The sequence below is a fragment of the Xiphias gladius genome, chromosome 4 (assembly GCF_016859285.1).
Source record: "Xiphias gladius isolate SHS-SW01 ecotype Sanya breed wild chromosome 4, ASM1685928v1, whole genome shotgun sequence".
Taxonomy (NCBI): Eukaryota; Metazoa; Chordata; class Actinopteri; order Istiophoriformes; family Xiphiidae; genus Xiphias; species Xiphias gladius.
The window spans coordinates 21,055,217-21,078,820 of record NC_053403.1 but is presented as its reverse complement, the minus strand read 5'-3'; the positions used below and the strand labels follow the sequence as shown (position 1 = coordinate 21,078,820).

The 23,604-nt window shown below is 35.1% G+C and overlaps 1 protein-coding gene across 1 annotated transcript; it reads left to right on the top strand.

Annotated features, from left to right (window-relative positions):
* Positions 1 to 1,176: 1,176 nt before the first annotated feature.
* LOC120789362 (adhesion G protein-coupled receptor F5-like) lies at positions 1,177 to 22,041 on the top strand. The gene is made up of 25 exons (XM_040126026.1): positions 1,177 to 1,278; positions 1,389 to 1,425; positions 1,669 to 1,821; positions 1,908 to 2,072; positions 2,825 to 3,032; positions 4,846 to 4,911; positions 5,542 to 5,697; positions 5,836 to 5,924; positions 6,457 to 6,609; positions 6,704 to 6,874; positions 7,898 to 8,047; positions 14,586 to 14,732; positions 15,178 to 15,288; positions 15,379 to 15,433; positions 15,526 to 15,665; positions 15,757 to 15,969; positions 16,369 to 16,578; positions 16,678 to 16,830; positions 16,915 to 17,093; positions 18,138 to 18,302; positions 18,423 to 19,817; positions 19,938 to 19,979; positions 21,542 to 21,601; positions 21,779 to 21,845; positions 21,971 to 22,041. Exons 1-25 carry the CDS (start codon positions 1,177 to 1,179, stop codon positions 22,039 to 22,041), a joined length of 4,458 nt encoding a protein of 1,485 aa, XP_039981960.1.
* Positions 22,042 to 23,604: the final 1,563 nt, after the last annotated feature.

Sequence of the window (23,604 nt, the reverse complement as noted above, 5' to 3'; positions counted from 1 at the left end):
TAGGTGAATGAAATTCTACCTTGCTGTCAACATTTTCGTAGGAAAACTGTTGACAAGTTAACGCCTTTGAATGATTCTAGAAAGATGTATTTCTCAATTTTGGTTGTTGTGAGTACCACAAAGATGGATAGCGCAAATCTGGGTAAAGCCAAAAGTTTCTGTGCAGTATGCCTAATTACCACTAGATGTAAATAAGAAAATATTTCTTTGTTGGACCAACCTTTTAAATTCCAACAGTAATTAGAGCTAGACTTTTTTTATTTAGACTTTTTGTGTGAGGAAACACAAAGTATGATGATACTGGGGCTATTGAATGCATTCTATCATTTAAAAAAAATGATAACACTCTTCTATTTCATATAGGCTTCGCCCTCCAAGAACTGTCACTATTATCGACTGCGTATGCAGTAGGGGATAAACCCAATTTCTACAGATTTTAGGGGCAAATCTTATACTCATAGAATCTGGGGTTACGGTACGTAACCAACGTCTTTAGGGATATTTGTGGAAAAAATGCGTAAGCTTCATCCCTCTAGACTGGACATTACTTGTTCATGTGTTTTAAATACTTGCTGAGTCATCCCGAGCTCATCCTTCATCTTCCCGCATAATGCAAATGACTGGGGTCTAGCTAAAGTTAGCTGTCTCTCTTTCATGGTTTGTGGTGAGGAAAAATACCCAGGCTGTCTGGACCCACAACAACAGGTTGTACTGTACTCAGCACTCTGCGCGATATCCTGTGCGTGGAATCATGGCACAGAGTAAATAAAATATGAGGTAATGTGCAGAGTGCTCAAGTGACAGATGCAACGAATCAAGAGGCTTAACAAAGCCTACTGCACAGCAATTGTCAGTGTGATTTAAGTGATATAACAAAACTATTTTTAGTACCTGCCAACACAGATGTTGCATTACAGTACCGACACTACAGCTGGGAGATATAAAACTAGCATTGATGTAATAAAATAATAAGTTAAGTAACTATAAATACATCAATAATTGGCTTTACTTTCCTTTGTTGAGTAGTAAATAGATGTCAAAGTTGTGACTATTGTGTAAAGTTCCACATCCACTGTCTATAACAATAAGGCTGTAAAACAATACAGCAAGTAAAGGTGGATGGAATCACTATATAATTTCTTGTTTGTTCTGTCCCTCTCTATTTTCTTGAAAGGAATGGCAATATCTAAGAATGATTTGAACATCTTTGCCCTTCTAGTGACACTTGTTATTTTGGAAACAGGGAACTTAATTGAATTTTCATGTCTGGTTTCACCGGTAGGTATTCTGTATTTATGCTACTGAACAGAAAATATGGGACTTGCGCTTCATAAACACCAGAGCAGTGATTGAACCATTTTTATTTTTTGTTTTTTTTTTTGCTTTAGGAACACAAAGAGGAAAACTTTCAGCAAAGAAGAAATGGTTAGTCCAACCCCCTGCAAAACCACTACTGTTTTTTTTTTCATTTTCACGTCTTTATTAACTAAACATTTACTAATTTTTAAAAAATAGGCAGATTTTTCACCTTTGAACATAGTCAAACTGTTTCCCTGTTTCCAGTCTTCATGCTTAAGTAAAGCTGTAGCTTCATATTTAGCGTACACACATGACAATCAATTTTCTCATCCAACTCTTGACTTTCTTTTCTAATTTCAATCTTTGCAGTGCTCAAAGGCCAGTGGAATTACATTATTGATGTTGTAGTGAATGCCTCTAATTTAGAGACATTTGAGCAGATTCGGTCTTCCTTGAATGCTACTGGTCTTCCCATACAACATGATAACAACACACAGATCTCTGACATTAGCATCACAATAGGTAAGTAGCGCTCGTGAGCTCCTTTGTACAACAAACATATTGCCAAGATTAACAGTATATAATTATAAAATCTTCTCTTCTGACAGTGTGTTCCTCACCTGGCACTGGCTTCCAGTGTAGATGTGAGGAACAATTTGCTTGGCCATACAGCACCTGTGCTACATATGGAGCCTGTGATTACATATCCAGTTGGATGTGTAAATGTATCAATGCCATTCCAGCTAGTGGCCAGTCCTGTCAGCCAATATTAGGTAATCAAATCATAATTTCTTCATTAAATTCAAACATAAAAAATTCAGAGGCATACATTTCCTGATGATACTAATTATATTATTATAGACTGCAATAGAGAATCAGCCCCTAACTCCACATATCCTCTTGACAGAGTGGTTTAATTTTTTTTCTGCCCCTCATTTCGGTTTCTCAGCCTGTATCTTTACTGTTCTGATTTGCTAACAAGTTATATGAGCGTTATAAAGTTTAAATGGTGAATCTGATATAGAGCTGATATTATGCTTGTTTCTACAACTTATTTCCCCAAAATGGTTAAAAAAAAAGATAATTTATTGCAGGTTTAAAAAGACACGCATAGCAGAACACAGACACACAAGCATGTCAGTAAAACACAATAAACAAAAATATATATTTATTATGTTAAAAATTAATAAAATTAAATGAATTTTTGACAGACTTCATAAACCTGGGAAATTTTTGTGCCATTTGGAAAGATTTTAGGCTGTGACACTGAATATGTCTATATAGAAATAACAAACGGCAAAAGTACATTTCCTTTGAAGATTGCCTTGGCTAATACTGCTGGTTGTACAGTACCCATCAAAGCCTTGTGAAATTGAATTTGATTGATAAAGGACTATCAGCAAATTGACTATTGACAAATTGAAGTTTAACCTTCAGCACCACCTCTATATTATATTTTAGATTGGTGTCTCTAAAATACTGTGTTCTGAAAATGCATGAAAAGCATGTTGTATTTTTCCTATAGCACTTCTAACTCAGGTTGAGTATGAAGTGGATCTGGAGCTGCCTGTGACAGATGTTGGGACAGACTACCTTAGGAGCCTACTGAACAATGGCAGCTTTTCCCTGGCTCTGGGTCCTACTGTAAATTTCACATATATTGACATCATCACAGGTAAGAATGGAGTTTCTGCTGGTTTGATGAGTGCTACTTTTGATAATGAAAGTGCTGGGTGCAAGATTGTGTTGGCCCATGGTCAAATTTGAATAATAGGATAATAATAATAATAATAAGATACAGAATAAAGCACCCTAACCCATGTTCATGGTTTAGGGTTTTCATGTTCAAAAGAAAAATAATTAAGAACATAAATAAAAGAAGCACTAGCTCTCCAAAGCAAAGTATGTATCAAAAGCAAAGGGTCTCACTCTGCAGTACCTGACAGTATTACTATTTTAATACTGATACAACAATGTCTAAGTGGGATTTTACTGTTTTTGCTATCCAATTTAAATACAATCAGGTAGTTTTGCCCAGTGGTTCTCCTAGGGGTCAGATGCTTCCAAAGGGTCCAGATGACTACCAGATAAACCTGAGGGGTCGTGAGATGATAATGGAAGACAAAAGAAGAAAAGCCAAGTTCTGTTACACAAATCTGTTTTCATTAGACTTTTCGCTATAATCTTTGTATTTTTGTAAAATATTGGATAATTTTACCTCTTTTGTCCTCAAAGAACTATTTAAATGAAACCATCTTAGAAGTTTAGAGGGAATTTTTCTCTTTGGTGGAACTTCTAATGACAAAGACACCTGAAACTTGGTCAACAGTCCCAGTAGACATTGTTTTTTTTCGGTTTTGTTATTTTTGTAAGGGGTCACAAACCAAATGGTTTGGAACTACTGGTTTAATCTTAATCTTAAACAGTGTGTTGTGTTTCATAAACATATTCTGTGTGATTTTTTTTTAAATAAAACATTATTCTGTAAAGTAACTAATAACTATAAATCAATGACTGTAGTTCAGTGAAAAGTAAAATATTTCACTTTGAAATGTAGTGGAGTATATATAATGGAATTGCTCAAGTAAAGTATAAGTGCATCAAAAACAGTCCTCAAGTAAATCTACTTAGTAACTTTCCAGCAATTGTTCTGTTTTAGCTGTTATTACATACAATGTCTAATCAAGCTAGTTAAGCACGTCTCTTTAATATATTAATAGCAGTGGATGTGCACAAGTTAATGCTTTATCACAAAATTACAGTGCAATCCTTAACCACTTGCACATTCACACATTTAGTTGTTTTGGCTTAGTGGTCCAGCACATTATATTCGAAATTAAAGAAGTACCTTGAGGTGATGTTGCCGTCTTTAACGATGCTGTTTACCTCAAGATTTGTTGAATGGAGTAGTAATTGTGGCCAAGTCCTTATATGAATAATGGCTACGAGTCCGGTTTAAATGGCTTCAAAGCCAAAAGTCAGCACTTGAACCTCAGTGACCGTTACAGTTGAATGCCACCAAAGCTGAAGTACATTGCCAAACAAAATAAAAGATATTTCCCTGTCCAAATACTTGAGAACTACACTGTATGTCTACCAAAAAAGTTCATATTTGGCTTCACAGACAGGGTAGTAGCAAGGCCTATGCACACATGCACAAGTTAAAGTTCAACAAGGACCAATACATGATCCTGCAGTCACTTGGCAGCACAGGAGACCTTACCGTGCGCAGTGACTGCAGAGACCAAACACAGGTGGCCTATCAACGATATCATATTTCATTTAATTCACAGTGCTCAAATTCACAGTGCATATTATATATTCAAAATAGGTTGCAAAACCGTCAGACTGCTTCAATTATTTTTTCACAATGTTTGCTCATTCCTTTTTTTTGCTCTTATGTGGCATTTTTAGTGTGTACTATAAATTCCACATAAGAGCAAATGGCACCAACTTCCAGTGGAGATGTGAGGATCAGTATGTTTGGTGAAATAGAAACTGTATGGCATATGGAGCCTATGATGAGCTCCCTAATGATATGTGTAGATGTATTAACAGTATTCCAACCAGTGGGCAATACTTCCAGCCAAAGATAGTTGACTACTTACTTTATACTTATTATTAAGATGTACTTTTACATTTCAATGGCAGCTTGATGTTTTCATTCTGTATCAAAAACACTGCATCTTCAAATATTGTCATAAAATTCTTTTTCTTGTTTCTTTGCTTGCTAGAAGTTGTCCAGCTGTATGAATACATACTTGAAGTGTAAATCAGCATCAGTGACATTGCACTAATAGAACAATTGTTCAAGGGAAACTTTGGAGAGAATCAGTTTTCCTTCAGACTCAGCAACAGTCAGCATCACAGAAATTGACAATTCTATATCTGGTTATTTAGTAAAATAAACGCTAACACACTTTTTATGAAAAAAAAAATGTTACTCCTTCATGTGATTTGATTTTATTAAAGTTGACGACATTAGCCTACTGTACAGTAGGACCCATTTCCACTCATACGGTACAAGAGGTAATCTAATCCCTCTGGCAAGCATTCAGCACACAATGAATTGCCATACATGAATATGGCAATTCATCCATTCATTCATTTTTAGAACAGTAGATGTAAAAATCTAAGATCACAGGTCCTTTTTTAAGCAAATATAGTTAGCTCAGATGTCATCACATGATTTAAATTTGGACATTTTTTAAAATTCTACCGTTTTTCAAAAGTGCCTCCAATTGAATACCAAATTTTCATTGAGGTGAATAATACAGATACAGATCAACTGAGAAACAACCTCAAAAATATAACTTTTCCAGTCCAAATCAGCATGCAAATAAACATCTCAGTTGCTGATATAACTACAGGTAAGAGCAAATATTTTAGCTTCAGAAGGTAGAATTTATTGATATGTGTTTTGACATTGATAAATTAAGAAAGAAAAGATAAAACATAAATGGTAGTTCCTAAAGTTTGGAGCCAAGATGGTCTCCAGTGCTACCCTTGGCTTTGTGAAAAATGTGACACCCATAGACTATGTGATGTTGATACAAACAACACATGCAGTTGCATCAAAGCTATTCCCAAAGATGGACAATACTATCAGTCATTACACCATCAACGTGAGTACTATAATCACACACTTAGCCAAGTTTTAACCTCCAAATTCATGTTTTGAACGTTATTAAAAACATTTTATCTAAACAAAAAAAATAAATCTACTTGATTTGTTATAATGTTCTCTCTGAATGCGAGTGAATGACTCTCCTTTGCTACAGTATATCCTTTGTATGTGTATGGTTATGTATGTTATGTTACTTCAGTGAGCCCTAGCAGGGATGTTTTTCTTTATTTCTTTTCTTATCTCATGAATACTTCTTTTCGGGGAAGTGCCTGAACTCTGACACTTCATAACCAACAACTCTTTGTTTGTGTTTACAGAACTCACAGTATGTCCTCTGACAACAACACCATCAGCAGGTAAAGCTGAGTAGATGCTACTGGATTAAATCAGTTTTTAAAAAAAGCATACAGACAAGAATCATATGTACAAATGATCCATCTCCTATTAGGTTTTTTTCTCTCTCTCTCTCTCTCAAACTGATCAAACTAATTTGATGTGTCCCATTGTTGTTTTATTTCCTGCTTCTGTAGCTCCTCCAGTTGTTTGTGAATACCTAATTTCTATTGAATTAAACATCTCAGATGTTACACTAATAAATCAACTGAGGACCACGCTGAGCAATGTCAGTTACCCCATCAGCAACAGCAACCACATTCAAATCTATGACATCAACACTTCTACAGGTAGCAGTAATTTCTGTACACATACTGTTGTTGCAGTTGTTTCTAACAACTGCTTATTTTTTTTAATGCTCTGAAAATGATCAAAAATACGCAGTTTGCTTTCCAAGAAGTGATGTTTACCAGTGCAGATGTGAGGATCAGTATCGTTGGTCATGTTACCAATGTTTACTGTATGGATCCTGTGACAGCATCACTGTTGACACATGTGGATGCATCAATGCTATCCCTCCTGATGGACAATATTGCCAGTCTACTGACCAGCACAGTAAGCAGTTTTCCATCAGGCTGTACAGGTGTATCAGAGCATTGAAATGTGTATATGTAAGAAAGACTACAGACCTTTTCAGTGCTTCCTTCATTCCCCCTTCATTGCACATGTATTTCCAGTATTGCCAGTCTGTACAGTAAGTTTGTCACAATAACTACTACATTAAAGCCACTATACGACGCAGCTTTTTAACACATTTACGAAAAATTCATCAAATCAGTTAAAATAAAATAACTAAATATAATTTTCAGTTGAGTTATTTAAATTAAATGCAATAAACATGATATATCCATCACCTGCTCTTTCATATTTAATGTTTCGTATCTTAAAGAGAATCATAATTAGAGGATCAAGCTGTTTAAAGATTTCCAAAGTTATAAGTCGGAAAACAGATCTATTAACACACCGTTACTAATTATCATGTCAACACTTTGAGGTGGTCTAATTTTGGGATCCTGGACAGATTTGCCTTTTTGGCTTTGCAACAATCAGTGACAATGACTATTTCTTAGCAGTTATTTGATGACAAGCTCTTGTGTGTCTATGTTAATACTGGCTTTCAACAGAAGACAGGAGCTTGCTTTAGTCGGATGGAAACCTTTGTAAACAGTGCCATCTGTTGTAGAGAATGAATAATTATAATAACATTATCTTTTCCTCAAATATGAGACACTTTTTCTCAGTAAAGTGTGTGGTTCAGTAGTGTTAGTGTCTCTACGCCTCTCTTTTCTTGTTTGCAGACTTTACAGCTTGTTTACAACAATTCCATCACCACCAAATGAGATTTAAAGAGAATATTTAATCTGTGAAAACACAGCACTGATTATAAATGCAGATACTGTTGCTTTTGTAGTTTAGGTGTTTTTTTTTTAAATTTCTGTCTCTGCAGCTCCTCCAGTTTTTTATGAATACACAAACTCCTAAATCAATAAACAAATATAAAAGACTTTAACATAAATACTTAAGATCAAACACCTGTTTGTAATATTAGACCACATTTCTTTTAATATTTCTTTCCAGCTTCTACAATTGTGTATGAGTACCTCATTTCTGTTGAGTTGAACATCTCAGATGTTACACAAATCGATCGACTGAGGACCATTCAGACAAACAGCTACCCCATCAGCATCGACAAACAAATCCAAATCTTTGATGTCAACATTTATAAAGGTAAGAACAGCTTTAAAATTAATCATTGTGCACTGACAATAATTTCAAATTATATCAACAGTCTGACATTGCTATGTTTATCTAGCGGTTTAATTATGATTTTGTTTGTTTGTTTGCCCAGTGGTACAAGATATCTATGCAGATGTGAAGAGCAGTTTCGTTTGCCTTGTCATATGTGCGCCACTTCTGGCAAATGCAATGATATAGTTGACAATAGTTGTGAATGCATCAATGCAGATGGCTTATATTGCCAACCTCTGGCAGTTAGGAGGTGAAAGTATGCTTTGAATACCTTTAATGCCTCAGTTTACTGTTTTCAAACAGATCTCGAGTACATTTGTCCATCACCAACTCCTGCCAATGGTATGAAATACCAATGTATTTTTCAGATCTATATTAATTCTTAATATCTTTTTTTTTTTATAGCACACTAAAGTTTTAAATGCCACAAAGTTTTTGGCTGCCTCCACTACTTTTACTACCTCTTTACGGCGCCTTAGTCACTCTGATTCTATGAGCTATGTGATCAACACTATTAAAGTTAAAGGACATGTATTTTTGCAGTTTTTCTTAGTGTGATGTTTTCTTAGTCATTCAGCAAATGAAAAAAACACTTTTGTTTTTGATCACTTCTTTGTTTTAACAGCCAGAACTGTTGCACCAATGTCAAACATTACAGAAATCTTAACACCAATCCTGACTACAAAAACTGGTACGTATTGTAATCACATATAGTTGGCATGATCACATTGTCTTACTTTATTTTTCATTGTCTTAATTTACTTTTCCAGTTAATGTTGAAAGTTTTAGGTTTTGCTACAACAATCAGACCAATACCATAACAACTGATTTAAAAAGATTTTAACAAACGCATTTACTAAAAGATAACACTTATGGCCTTTAGGTCTACGCCAATCAGGCACAACACTGACACCAGTAACAAATAACTGTGTATTTTGCTGTCATCAACTGCCATGCATGGTCTTGCTAACAGTAGAAACAGTATGCCTGTTGTACCTACAAATAAACAGAATTTAACAAACTATTTAAAGACCCCACACCTGTTGTGTCAACAAACACAAGACTATGACAGTTGTACCATCAACATCAGCAAGTTATAACAGGAACAGGCAGCTGCTTGTAATTAATTGTTGTAATGCTATTTATTGTTATAACAAATTTGTAAAACAATTGGGTTTTTTTAAAGCTTCGGTATGTTTGTCTTGTATTGTCAATGAAAAAAAAAACAAACATATGATTATACATTTTCTTTTTAGCCACAACACAGCCAAAAAAAACCTATTACTACAGCAGATCTGCTCAGTTAAGCCCTGTTTAAAAAATTCTATTATATTATTAAATATATTATTTCATAATTGTAAAATGTTCTAAATATTTGTGAAAACTATAATAACGCCAAAAACATTTCTAACAAGTACACTACTGTTCAAAAGTTTTAGAGAATCTCTATTCATCCAGTTGTTACTGAAATTTACATAGTGTAAATTAAAACATAAAACAAATAATAAAGTATTTAAAAGTATTTTTTTTAAAAATTAGGAATCATGGAATTTTAAATCCTACATTTGAACTAATCTCTTCATTAAGTACCCGGAGATTACTTAATGAGTAATCTTCGGATCATTAAGATTAGCCACAAAACTTCTGCAACAGAAATTTTGTGTGTTGTTTGCACTTGTAGGTTGCTTTGTTTGGACCCTTCTGTCCAATTCCATTCCAATTTCTTAATCCCTGAAAAAGGTCCGTTTTTCACAAACGAAAAAAGTAAATAGTTGGACTTGAAACTAAAAAACTCTATTTGTAAAATGTAGTAAAGGTTTACAGTGAGTAATATAGACAATTCAACCAAACAACCAAAACTGGTAACATGTATTGCTTGGAACACTGCAGTGCCCTAAATTTCAGTTTTTAATTTAAGTAAAATTGTAAGTTTTTCTTCTCAGATTCGACACCTGTCGCTACTACTGATGTTGTTGTTGACACTACAACAGCTGCAACACCAATAATAATTGAAACGAGTAAGTACATAAAACAAGTATACAAAATGGAATTTTTGTTAAAAAAAATCTTTTTTATGTGGAAAGTTAGATGTATATTTGGAATAGGTGAAATATCAATTGTAAAAATATTATGAAACATTACACTAAGTGATCTGGACTTGATTCACGTTTGGGTTATTTTGTAACCAATAACACATGATCATTAACTAGTCTTTGCAGAATCTCCTCCTAGTGTACATCTGAACACTACAACGCCAATAACTACACCACCAACTGTAGTAACCAGTAAGCTTTCAGATATAAGGGATGAGTAATACTGGTTGATAATGGCCTGAAAATAGAGTAATTTATCTCAACGTGACATCTTAACTTTTTTAATCAGTTTAATATGCTACATTGTAATTTTTTCAGATTCAACCCCCTATTACAAGAAATTTGAACAGAAAAATTGCAAAACACAAACTGTTGTAACAAAGCAAATAAATATGCCTTATCATTTAAATTCATTTTTCCTCATCAGTCTACACTGAACACTCCACTAAAGACAAAGTGAAAAGAGAAATTCATTGCATTCATTCAGGTACAGGACAGGAGTTTCAGTTTATGTTCAAATCAAACGTCGTAGTGTGGAAAATGTGATTTTTTTTGTTTCTTTGACTTTTTTGTGCCTGATTGTTGGTTGAGTATTTCTGAAACTGCTGCTCTCCTGGGATTGTCACACACAACAGAATAAGAAAAGAAAAAAAAACATCTAGTGAGCGGCAGTTCTGTGGTTGGAAATGCCTTGTTGATGAGAGAGGTGAGAGAAGAATGGCCAGAGTGGTTAGAGCTGACATAAAGGCTACGGTAACTCAGATAACCATTCTTTACAACTGCGTTGAACAGAAAAGCATCTAAGAATGCAACAGATGTAGAATCTTGAGGTGGATTGACTACAAAAGCAGACCAAGTTGGGAGTCCACTTCTTCAGCCAAGAACAGAAATCTGAAGCTGCAGTAGCCACAGGGTCACCAAAACTGGACAGCTGAAGACTAGAAAAAAAAATTGTAGCCTGGTCTGATGTAGTTTGATTTCTGCTGAGGCACGTAGATGGTCAGAATTTGGCATCAACAGCATGAATCCATGGACCAACCTGCCCTTTTTCAGCTGTCCAGCCTGGTAGTTGTGTAATGAAGTGTGGAATACCAGTCACCGCAATCACTGCTTAATGCCACACCCTATCTGATTATTGTAGCTGACTATATGCATTCCTTTATGGTCAAAATTTACCCATCTTACCCATCTCAAAGTGGTTTAATGAACATGACCATGAATTCATTCTACTTCAATGGCCTCCCCAGAAACGATATCAGAATTTAATAGAATAATTTTGAGCTGTGGTAGAACAGCAGATTGGCAGCATGACTAAAATCTTATAGGAATATTTCCAAAATCCTGTGGAATTCATGCCACGAAAATTGAGGCTGTGTTGAGAGCAGGAGGAGGCAATATTAGTAATAGTTTTCCTAATAAAGTGCTCTGTGAGTCTATGTATGACCATAAATTAAAGGCTTTTGCAATAACCCATCAAAACTCTACAATCCCTAACAGGTTACCATGAATTGTCATAACAAGGGGGTTAGTGTTTGATTTAAGGTTATGATATACTCCTGCAGTAAAATCTACTAAAACTTTGTATTTCAAAGTATGTATATTTATTTAACACCGCAATACTCACATCTTCAAAAACAACCATATTTACGAATGAAGTTGTAGAGTTATGGGATACAGTAAAACTACAGACTAACATTGGTTTGAACCTTTTTAGTAATTCATCTTAACTTACAATATAGTGATATATAGTGCGCACACGCGGACTTGTGTATGCAGCCGGTTGCAATTGCTCCTGCTTGTTTTGTTGCACATCCCTGCAGAAATCAGGAGGAAGAAATACAGTGGATACAGAGGAGGAATGAAGTGATGGTGGAGTAGAGCACAGGAGATATGAGCCGTATGTCGTTCATAACCAATAACCAATTTTATATTAATTATACAATTATATATTATATATTATATTTTACTTCGCGTATTATTTTTCCATAATCAACACCTGTTGCCACAACGAATTTAAAAAAAAACGATTTCCTGAAAATTTGTATCTTTTTTACTAATAATATAGTTGATTATCAGGTTTTTGATCCCTTCACAGCACCAAACGAGATTTATTTAAGGTAACCAATAATCTGATACTAACAACTGATGCTGGTGATTGTAGAATTTCTGTATAATTCTGTTCTGTCTGAAACTTAGGTCAGCTTTTCATAACGTTTGTCACGCTAACGTGATAAACGTTAGCGTTGTATTGCCTTGAAAAAAGCGTTGGATTTAGGGATACTGACTTAGACTGGTTTAGATGATGTTTGGTATATAGGCTTATTCCGTAATCATTAGTGATGTTTCTTCTTCAGTGGCCCCTCTGACCTGTGGTGTTTAACAAGGCTCCACCCTTGGCCCTTTTTGTTCTCTATTGACATGCTTCCCTTAGGACATCCACACAACAATGATAAATGAATATTGTGTTATCTGCAAACACAATATTCATTATCATTGTTGTGTGGATGACAACCTAGATCTATGTCGCATTAAAAAAACAGTGATACAGGCAACCTAATGTCTTGTCTTACAGAAGTCTAATGCTGTATGTCCCACAACTTCCTCTACCTAAATAAAAAAAAATATATAGTCCATATCCACTCTATGCACACAGTCTTGAATCCCTTGTCTACAAATCTCAAACCAGCAGCCCAGAAACCTGGGTGCATTTTGAACATTGAGCTCTCCTCGAACAAACAAATCACAAGCATTACCAATGCCTTACTCATGCTTTCTCCCAATCAGCTCTGTAAAAACTTGAACTAATATTCTTTGGCATAAAGAACAACTACATTTACACAGGCCTTATAAACTTGTGATTTATGTTCAGCCTACTTTACATGTTTTCAATTTCCATTTCATGTTATATTATGTAAAATGCTTAAGTAATAAGTTTCAGTTTTAAAGTTTAAATTGTTTATCACTTCAGAACCTAAAATCAGTTGAAAAACTGTCTAATGGAATACTTACGTAATTCATCAATTTAAGTTATTTAGAAACACCTTATTTGCATATACGCCCCAGCATCCATTGTATGCATTGCATACATTGCATATGCTTCCCAGCTGCCGTGTTACAACAAACAAGACCACTGGAACAATTTGTGGTAACTGTAGATGTAGTTTTCAGATGTGTTGTAGCGATAATGTAGCTGTTAATTAAGCAGCAAAATTAAGGTTAAAATTTCCCAGAATTCTTTGTTTTTACTAAAAATCTTTTTAGACATGTGTCTCAGAAGGGTCGGATGGTCTTCTCTGATCAAAAGTAAAAAACAAAGCAAACCATGATGAAGACATTTCTGTACTTCAGACAGCTTCTGGACGCTTCTTATGTAATGCACTTGAATCATAGTGAAAGGCACTTGACTCATTGAGTTCTTTTTTAACAGCTGCCACAACACTAACAACTGTAACAAGTAAATGCCTTTAAATAACTTTAACAATAAAAAAAAATGAAGTAAAAACTGCAGTAAGTGATTTGGGCTTTAAATGGACTTTTGTTGCAACATACTTTTTAATTAAATTGTTACGGTGGCTGTCCTTGTTATAAAAGGATAGTTAGCGTGTTGATTAAGATTTTACAGACGTTTATTGAAATCAGATGGATATATACAGCAACTACAATACCCACAATTACACCAACAACTGTAATTACTTGTACATTTTTAGAAATAAAAGCTGGTATATCTTTCCCCCGATTAACATTTGTTTGAAATTTTTCAACAATTTTATCTTCACTTGATACAGGTGTACGCAAATGTGTACGCAAACACCCGTTTATACCTCAGATATTAAGTCAACAACAGAAATGCTTTAAAACTTATTCTTACACTACTTTTCCTTGTTAGAACTAGACAGTTTTTGTCTTAATTGACTTGTCATTTCATTAATCAGTTTAACAATACATAATTATGTAAATGATCTTTTTCAGATTCAGCAGCAGTTACTACAACAGGTGTGGACACACAATAAAAGTTAACACCATAACACACCAACAATTTTAAGAAGATATCAATAATTTTGTTATTTATTGCCAGCAGCCATCTCTCACCTAGTTATTTGAAATGTGTCAGAACGTCAGATTTTATTATTCAGTTTTTGTTATTTTGTTATTCCTAACAATTATATAAATAATTTTAAAATCGCCAGATTCAATAACAGCTTCTAAAATGAAGTGGACACAACAATTACAATAACACCAAAAAAAAATTGTTACAATTGCTTACAATTTTAGTTACAATACTCTGAACAGTTCAATTAAAAAAAATAGAAAGTTATTGTTAAGGTTATCTGAAAAATATGTGTCGTAACAACACTACCTCTCTTTTTTACATTTAAGGGAAATTTTAAGTTTCTGTGATTATGTTTGAACTGTTGTATTTTCAGCTGGTAGTGTGACTCTTAGCTTAAAAACATCAGACGCCACAAGCCTTACAACAACTACTAGTACCAAGGCTACTACTATCCCCACCACGACCACTACCATGGCTGCTAGCACTATCCCCACCACCACTACCAGTTCAGCTGCTACCGGTACCGTTCCAACAACTACGACAACTGCTATTACACAAACACCGCCTAAAGGTAGTGTTTTACTAACACAGAAGTAATACATTCTGTTAAACTGGCAACCATTTTTTTTAAAATTAAATTGCATTGAACACAAGTGACAGATTGATATTTATTTATTTAGTAGTATGTTAAATTCCACCAGGCATTTCTCAGAGCTGCAGAAACAAAATTGATTATATTTTATAATATACTCCTCATCTGCAGCAAATTCTAAAAAGATCCAAAGTTTTTTTTTTGTAATGACCAAGTTATTAGGAAAGATCCTTAACTTACACTTGTATTCTCTCTTGTGTACTCTTTTATGCCGGTGTCTACTTTGCCATTTTTTGTGAATTTATTGTCTTTACATCAAAAAACATGATTTTTCTAATTTTAAAAAAATATATATTTATTTATTACTAAACAGGATTCAATGTGGAAATGTCGATCAGATTAGACAAAGAATACACGGCAGGATTAAATGATTTAACGAGTTCTGAGTACAAAGAATTTAAATCAAGGATTCAGTCAGTGGTAAGTGCACCATTAGTTATCACCAAACATAACTAGTATTTTCAGTTTTTTGTGTTCAAATGTTGTCATTAATCATATCTCTCCCAACAGTTAGAGAAACAGTATAAAGAAATCACAGGCTATATCAGTGTGTTTGTGAAGGGATTCAGGTACAATATGTGTAATTCTTGCATTAACAAATATTTGGAAGCCGGAATCATCACATCCACAAAATAACTTTGGCTTTTGTTTGCTCTTACAGAGAAGGAAGTATAATTACAGATTTTGTTGTTCAGACAACACAAGTTGACCCTGATGAAATGGCCAAAGCAAATCAAAAACTCCCACAAGCAATACATTCTATTGCCCCTGTCATTGGCTCAGTTTCTGCATTTTACAATAGTAAGTTAAAAAAAAAAAAAGGCTAGTAGTTTGTTACTTTTGGTTTAACTTGACCGAATTCCTTACTAATTAGATTTTGCTTTATTCAAAGGTTCAACTTCAATCAGTATCCCGGAACTCACTTATACTGGAAACAGCATGATGCTGACATGTGGGACTCCAAAGAACATTAATGTGGGACAAATATCTAGTTCTATGTGGAAATTTAAAGGGCGTGAAATTAAAGAGAGTGGAAGGATTGAAATAACTACTTCTAACAATGTGTCTGTGCTTAAAGTTAACAACGTGATTACTGCTGATAGTGGTAAGTCAGAGCTGGCTGTATTTGTTAACTAGTCAGTAGCCAAGAAATCGCCTATACCGCTTGTATGAAACTATAGTTATAGTTACACATCATGATAATGACACTATGAGACAAGTTCAGATAAATTATAGTTTGGGAACAGAATATTGTGAAAAACCTTTAACATTGTATTCTGCTGGGTTATTTTCCTCTCGCAGCTATAACATCATATAAGCAATTATACAACATATACTCACTACTTGCATTCTTAATTAAATGTGAACTGTAATAAAGCTGTAATCAGTATCAGAATATTTATCCCAGCCCTAGTGAAGTATTGAAATATTGGCAATTAGCCATTTTGCTTCATTTAACAGTAATGCCTATGCAATCATTAATACCTATTTCTCTTGAACACAGGACTTTACAGTTGTACGCTGAGCGGCAAAGCAATGGATTTCCTCCAAGAAGGAGTTGTAACACAAGCTAAAATCAAACAAGCTCCCATTATGCGACTACAGAGTGGAGTTAACGTAAAATGCAAAAACGGACAGATACTACCCATTAAGTGTTGCGTGCAGCATCCCTACACAGTAAAGTGGTTTCAAGACAAATTTCCTTTAAACTCAGGTAAGTATGAACTCACGTTAAAACTCCTCATTCAAGCCATGCTGTGCAGTTCTAGATGGCTATTAACTAACTACTAACAACGCTAATAAATGTTCACAGTTCCTTTTAACGATGGAGAAGCCAACTGCATCAAGCATGATTACCAACTAGAACGGTGCATTGGATCACAGGAAGATAAAATACGATTTATTTGTAGGGTTGATAACGCACCAAGTTATGAAATGACAACAATAATAACCATTTTCAGAGACGGTAAGAGCAATTTTCAAAATGAAACTCTACCCTTTGCTGTTTTTAACCATCGTTTTCCAATAATTGGTTATTTTAACCCTTAAGATGTCACGTGTAATGATGCTCAGTATGGGACCGGGCGAGCAGGTGACAGATCAAGCATAGGATGTGAGGAAGGTCAAGAGGGGATCAAGACTGCGGTCTGTCAGGAAACAGGAGAGTGGAAACTTGAGAAGGACACCTGTATTGTAACACAAATTAAGGAATTATTCGTTGATTCTCAGGTGGGTGATCTACTCTCCAAACTGCTTCCTGTACGCTGATGAATACTAACATTACCTACCGCTTTGTGGCTTCGAAGCTTGCCTGATTATTTCATGTACCAAAGTCGGACAGTACCTACAATTCTTATTAGCCTGTGGATACTAACTCCGACTGACGAGCTTAGTATCAGTTTGGTTGATAGTCAGACTGCATGATATTAATTGCTTTGTATATTGATTTGAATACGTAAATCATCTTCAGTTCATTTCTTATTTCTTCCACTATCATGCTACCTCATATATATATGTGTGTGTGTTAGTAAACCTTTACTTGGAAAATACTTACTAGAAAATTGTTTTAAAACGTAGTAATAAAAGTAAACCAAGAAGTAAGCATTTCATTTTTATTGAGATGTTTAGCCATGGCATGATAAAACAGTGTAACAGTACCACATGCAAAGAGGAGCATCAGTTAAACAAAGAAATGTTGACTCAGAGTTTGCTAACATTACCTTACATTTGCTATAAGCTACTAGTCCAACTAGACCAAGCAAGACTGTAGTAGCCAAATTTAGCAGGGTAAAAACAAATAAATTGGGGAAATGGAAATAGGTGAAGTTCTTGAGCAGGCTGAAGTCGCAAATAGGTAAAGCAACCTGTCCACTTCTGAATAAAGACATACTCAATAAACTTCACTCAAAAAAATTGCTATTAAAATACTTTTTGGCACAGAGGCCTGTGGATTTTGTCCTGTATTTCCTATAGTGTAGTTGCATCTGGAAAGAATTGCTGCGTGATTACACTAATGACCAAATCCATCTCTCTACATAGATATGGCATATGAGTATTGCAAGACACATTTATTTTGAAAGTGTAATGAGGCGTAAATGCTTTATTTCCCCTTGTGGCCTACAACATTTACAGCGGTTGTTTGTAACAATTTCCTGTGTCTAGAAAGAAAAATCTCCACCTTTTGTCATTCATCGATTACAATTTCATACTAAAAAAAATGTGGAGCCGTACTTTTTTTTGTTTTGTTTTGTTTTTAATGTTTCTGTCTTCCAGGATTTGGTTGTGGAGGAAGTGACACAATTTGTGGTGAATCTAAGTATAGCTGTCCAGCAATACAAAACAGAAATTGTAAATTCATCTGCAACCATATCAGCCATTGTTGAAATCCTAAACATTGTTGCAAATGTTTCGACTGCTGTCAATGAAACGATCATGCAGGTAAGTCAAAGCTTCCAAGTATTCCTTTAAGTAAAATGATTTGTGTGTTATGAAGCAAATGTGCGTTTTAACCTTTTAATGAGGTTGTTCCCCCACAGTGAAATGTCTGTTGATCTGCAGAATGTACTAAACACTGTTGATGTCATCATTGGTGATGATGCAAGGGAGTCCTGGGTAGTTCTGAATGCAAATGAAACCCGCAATTCCAGTTCAGCATTACTGGGTTCACTGGAGACTATTTCCAGTGAGTTGGTCGGGGAGTTTGCCATTGTGACTCAACGGATCCTGCTCAACAGAACCACCTTTGACAACTCCTTCAGGGCTGACCTGAACTCCAGCATCGTCATAGACATTTCAAACACCAACATGAGCAACGTCTTTATTACCACCATCACCCTCGCCACGCTTAATAATGTTATGCCAGCACGGAACTCTACCTTTGATGTCAGCCTCTTCAACTCCACCAATGAAACTGCCAGTGAAAATGCCATCAATTCAGCAGTGGTGCTTGTGAAAATAAATACAACAATTCAGAATGTCCTTTTGAACTACAACAAGCTGAACAACTCCTTGATACTGAACCCCCAGTGCGTATTCTGGAACTTCACACTCTTCAATAATCTCGGTGCTTGGGATGATGAAGGCTGTAAATTTGTTTCTGACATAAACAACACAGTAACCTGCAGCTGTAACCACCTCACCTCCTTCTCAATTCTGTTGGCAACGGACATCCCCCCATCACAGAGAAAGGCCTTGGATATAATTACCTATGTTGGAGTTGGGGTATCGCTTGTAAGCTTAGTTATAGGTCTCAGTATTGAGGGATATGTTTGGAAAGTCATTACCAGAAATAGCACTGCCTTCATGCGTCATGTGTCGATTGTTAATACTGCCCTGTCTCTGTTGATTGCTGACATCTGTTTCATCATCGGGGCCTCTATAGCAAAGAACCCCCCGGAAAACCCAGGGGAGGACTATAAAGTTCCACTTGGACCGTGTAGCACAATAACATTTTTTATGCACTTTTTCTACCTTGCTCTATTCTTTTGGATGTTCGTGTCAGGCCTTCTACTTTTTTACCGGACGGTCATGGTCTTGTCGCGCATGTCCCAGGCAAACATGTTGGCCATTGGTTTCAGTTTAGGCTATGGCTGCCCTCTGATTATAGCTGTTATTACTGTTGCAGTCACAGCACCAGGGAATGGATATATCAGGAAATACGATGCTTGTTGGCTGAACTGGATTGAGACAAAGGGCCTTCTTTCCTTGGTGATACCTGCTTTGACCATAGTTTTCATTAACATTTTAATTGTCATTGTGGTCTTGTTCAAAATTTTGCGAAGAGGTGTGGAGGACTCTACCCAAATAGATGAAAAACATACACTTGTAGTCCTTGCAAGATGTGTGGTCATTTTGACTCCTTTATTTGGACTGACCTGGTCTTTGGGAGTGGGAACCACGGTTTCATCAAATGAAGGAATCCATATTGCCTTCGCATTCTTCAATTCACTACAGGTATTTGCAGCCACTGTAATTTAATGTTAGATTTAATGTTTAGTATTGTTGTAAATACATGTACATTTTGTGTTCATACGCGCTGATGATTAAGAAATGTGCATGTCTGATTTTCCTCAGGGTTTCTTCATTTTAGTGTTCGGGACACTATTCGATTCAAAGGTATGATGATTTTTGAGCATTAATTTAAAAAAAAAAAAAAAGCTCATATTATGTCTTCACAGTAGGCATTCACATTTTGGCAGCGCAAAAAACAATGTAATTACTCACGTAAAACTTAAGAAAATAAATTATACCCTATAATTACACTTCGGGTGGCAGTTTGCGTGTATAACATAAAACACAACAAAGGCGTTGTACTGCCTGTGTAGACCGCTGGATTATTTAAAATAAAGCTTAGTTTTTCAATCAGCTATCAGAGATCAATGACAGGAGAAATTGAGTTGACACACATGTTGTGTACACACGCCATTATTCACTTTGTTGTCATGAACTAGATGTAACATCTAGGGTGCACCCGTAATAATAATCCAATAAAGTTTACTTGCAATTTAGTAGTTGCAAGCAAGTAAACTTTATTTCCACGTATGTATGAACAAACAACACCGTAGATTAAAACAGGAATATCGAATATCGTATGTAGGGAAAAAAGAAAACTTTTGGTTTTCAGATAAGAGAGGTCTCGTTAAGAGCAACAAATCTGAATGTAAAATGGAACCAGATCGTGTACGGATTTAAAAGGAATCAGCAGAGTCTGAAATTGAATTCTGAAGCAAATATGGAGCCAATGTCTCCAGTCAAAACTGGAGAAATATGTTTTGTACACTGGTGTAAGTGGAGCTGCTGTATTCTGCATCGACTGTAAACAAAGCAACGGTTGCCTATTTCACCAAGTAAATAAGGAGAGAAAATGAAATTGCGAATAAGTTGTTGTTTCCAAACCGTAGTTCTTTCGATAGACAGATTGAAAGTTGCCAAATACTTTACTTCCATTCATTACAGCATGTGCTTAGTGACTACCTTTTAAACAATTTTTGAAGCCATCGGTCATTTGGATATAGGGCGATAGTTATGGGATCCAGGGCAGTTTATTTTTAAGGAGAGGCTGGACGCAAGTTTGTTTAATCGTAGTCTAAGACCGTGCCAGGTTGGAGTGATTTGTACGCAATGCTAAGAACCCCGAATAATGTGAAAGTCTGAAAAAAAAAAAAAAAAAAAAAACGAAAAACGTTATAGGAGGGCATTACATCTCACTAAAGGAGTGAAGTTGGACCCTCCCATTTAAAAAAAAACTAAGGTTTGCTGTTGCCTGCTGCACGAGTTATTGCCTGCTGGTTATTATATCTGTGTCACTAAAATGTCCTGAAAATATATACCTGATGAGCTGACTGCCTAGGGACAAAAAGATCAGTTCTGTTCAGTCATTAAAACTGATCGATGGGAGCTCTCAGTCACTTTGGGTCGTTTTCTACCCCGTGCGCTTCTTATACATAAAAAGTACACGTTGTAACCAATTTTTCTGGCTATGGCTCGTTAGCGCGCACAGGTAGAGGGGACTGATAAGTCTTTTCATCTAACTCTTGGCAAGAAATTTAGTAATCTTATTTCACATAAGCTTACTACACGTCAAATTATTCCTTTGAAGTTCCTGTCTATCTAATTATTGCTAGTCTTGATGAATACCATTGATTTTGACAGTGACATAAGTATGATTGTGCCTGTAGATCCGTTCTATCCTCTCAAGGAGATTATCTTCACCAAGCAGTGGCTTTAATCCAACAAGAGTAAGTGATTTATTATTTAAGTATCCCAAAAGTATTACAAAACTATTAAATGTACTTGATAACTACCTGTACCTTAATGCTACAGAATTTATTACATGAACATTCAGGAACAAAATGGTGCAACGTTTTTACTGCAATCACTTTATTTTAAACTTACTTTTCTACTTTCTACTATAGAGTACGAGCGGCGGTATTTCCGCTTTCAGTGGAATAAATATGATAAGTCGACTACGTGGAAGAAGACGTAAGTGGTTTCGAATTAAGTAGCTTTCCTGCTTTATGTTTCCTCGGTGTTTTCCTGTTTAATCTTTCCTACTTTTCTTGCTTCGACTCAGTTATCTTGTCAACAATTTGTTGTTTATCTTGCAGATATCTACCGTGTTTCCCAAGCGGCAAACTCAAGCAGTGGTGGTGCGTCGGAGTCATTTGTCCATATCTGAATGAATATATACAATTTATTTAATTAATGATTCATAAGGTTTGTCCGGTATTACAAGGATTTTAAGTACATATTCAGAAACTACGTTTTTCTATAACAAGTTCTAGTAAACTTCACTAGATGATAATGGTGGTGGAATGGATGTGATAAGTCTTTATATCAGGAAAAAAAGTGATATTAAACAACAAGCATTAAAAATATTTGCAAGAAGGTGCATGGTAATACCATTGTTCTCAATTCCATAATGAATAACCACAGGAAAGCCAGCGCTATTTGTAGCTGCTGGAATGTGAAGTCTTGTGCTGCTGTATGTTGGTAATATTGAGGTTCACAAAAGCCAGAGTAGTTACAAAGGAACTTGTAAGAAGGAAGCATCTGGTTATCAATGAATGGCTCGCTAGTAATTCTTGAATAACTGATTTAATAACTGTTTAGGTGCAACTGCAACCTAGGTGAAAAGTAGCTAAATAAGGATTTTGCAATGTAAATCAAATAATTTTAATTACAAATGTTTAAATTTTAGATCACTGAGTGATTAGACATTACGAATGTTGATGCACATTAAGAATGGGATATTTTCCATTGAAAAGTCTTTAGTCCCATTATTTTTGTCAGCAGTGTCATGTGCCATTTTGTATTTTATAAAACAACAAAACACACTGTAGGAAAAAAGAAAACAGGATTGAAGACAATGTCATGCAAGCCACCACTATTCCATAAAATTAAAAAAAAAAATTAAAAAGAAAAGGAATTCTGCAAATGTTGTGAATGTAATGCAGTGCAATGTTTTCAAAATTGTTTTCAAAAAATGAATTTATTACATTCATTACAATTTTTACATTTTCTGTATCAAATATCAAAACAACTTGATAATAATGTCAGATCACATTTAAGATATTTCTTTATTGTGGCATGCCTGATTGAACATTTTTCACCCTGAAATTAACGTTTTAACGCCTCTTTTTTAAATACTTTAATTAAAGATGAAGCAGATCAAAGGGTTATTAAGGTTTCCTGGCATTGTATCAATGATATGGTAAAATCTGATGAACAAGGTGAATATGTCTTTTTGTTCCAGCAATCAGCCGGCAGTAAGTCATCATTATTTTTTTTTATTATCTTACATTTGTTCCTTGAATTTTCATTGAGTAATGTAGTGAAATTGTACTAATTCGGTCAATTGAATATATTTATTTAAGTGTTTAAAACGTTAAAGAACACGTGTCTCCAGTGATATACTGTACTGCATTTCCATAACGTTTAATGAGATTTAAATCAGATTCAAATAAGTTGTCAACGCAAACTAGGCCAAGATTTGGTGACTTTGGTCCCTTTTGTGGGCCAAACCCGAAAAATGATAAATCATACAATTCCTATAATGAAGTGGCAACTGCACCACTGCCCAGGAAACTCTTGTCAGAGTTTCCAGGGTTACCATGTAGTGGTTGAAGTAATTCAAATAATTATTTTATTAATTTCTAATGTTGTGTTAATTATTATTTTAATATTTTATTACTTATTATTTTAATGATTTTTAAATGTTTTGTGGTAAAACTGTGCACCA

Bases quoted from the DNA above. Each gene is read 5' to 3' on its own strand.
- LOC120789362 (XM_040126026.1), top strand. From the start codon at position 1,177: ATGGCAATATCTAAGAATGATTTGAACATCTTTGCCCTTCTAGTGACA. The intron at 2,073-2,824 runs GTAATCAAATCA...TTTTTCCTATAG, and splicing joins GTCCTGTCAGCCAATATTAG to CACTTCTAACTCAGGTTGAG. The intron at 15,666-15,756 runs GTAAGTTAAAAA...CTTTATTCAAAG, and splicing joins AGTTTCTGCATTTTACAATA to GTTCAACTTCAATCAGTATC.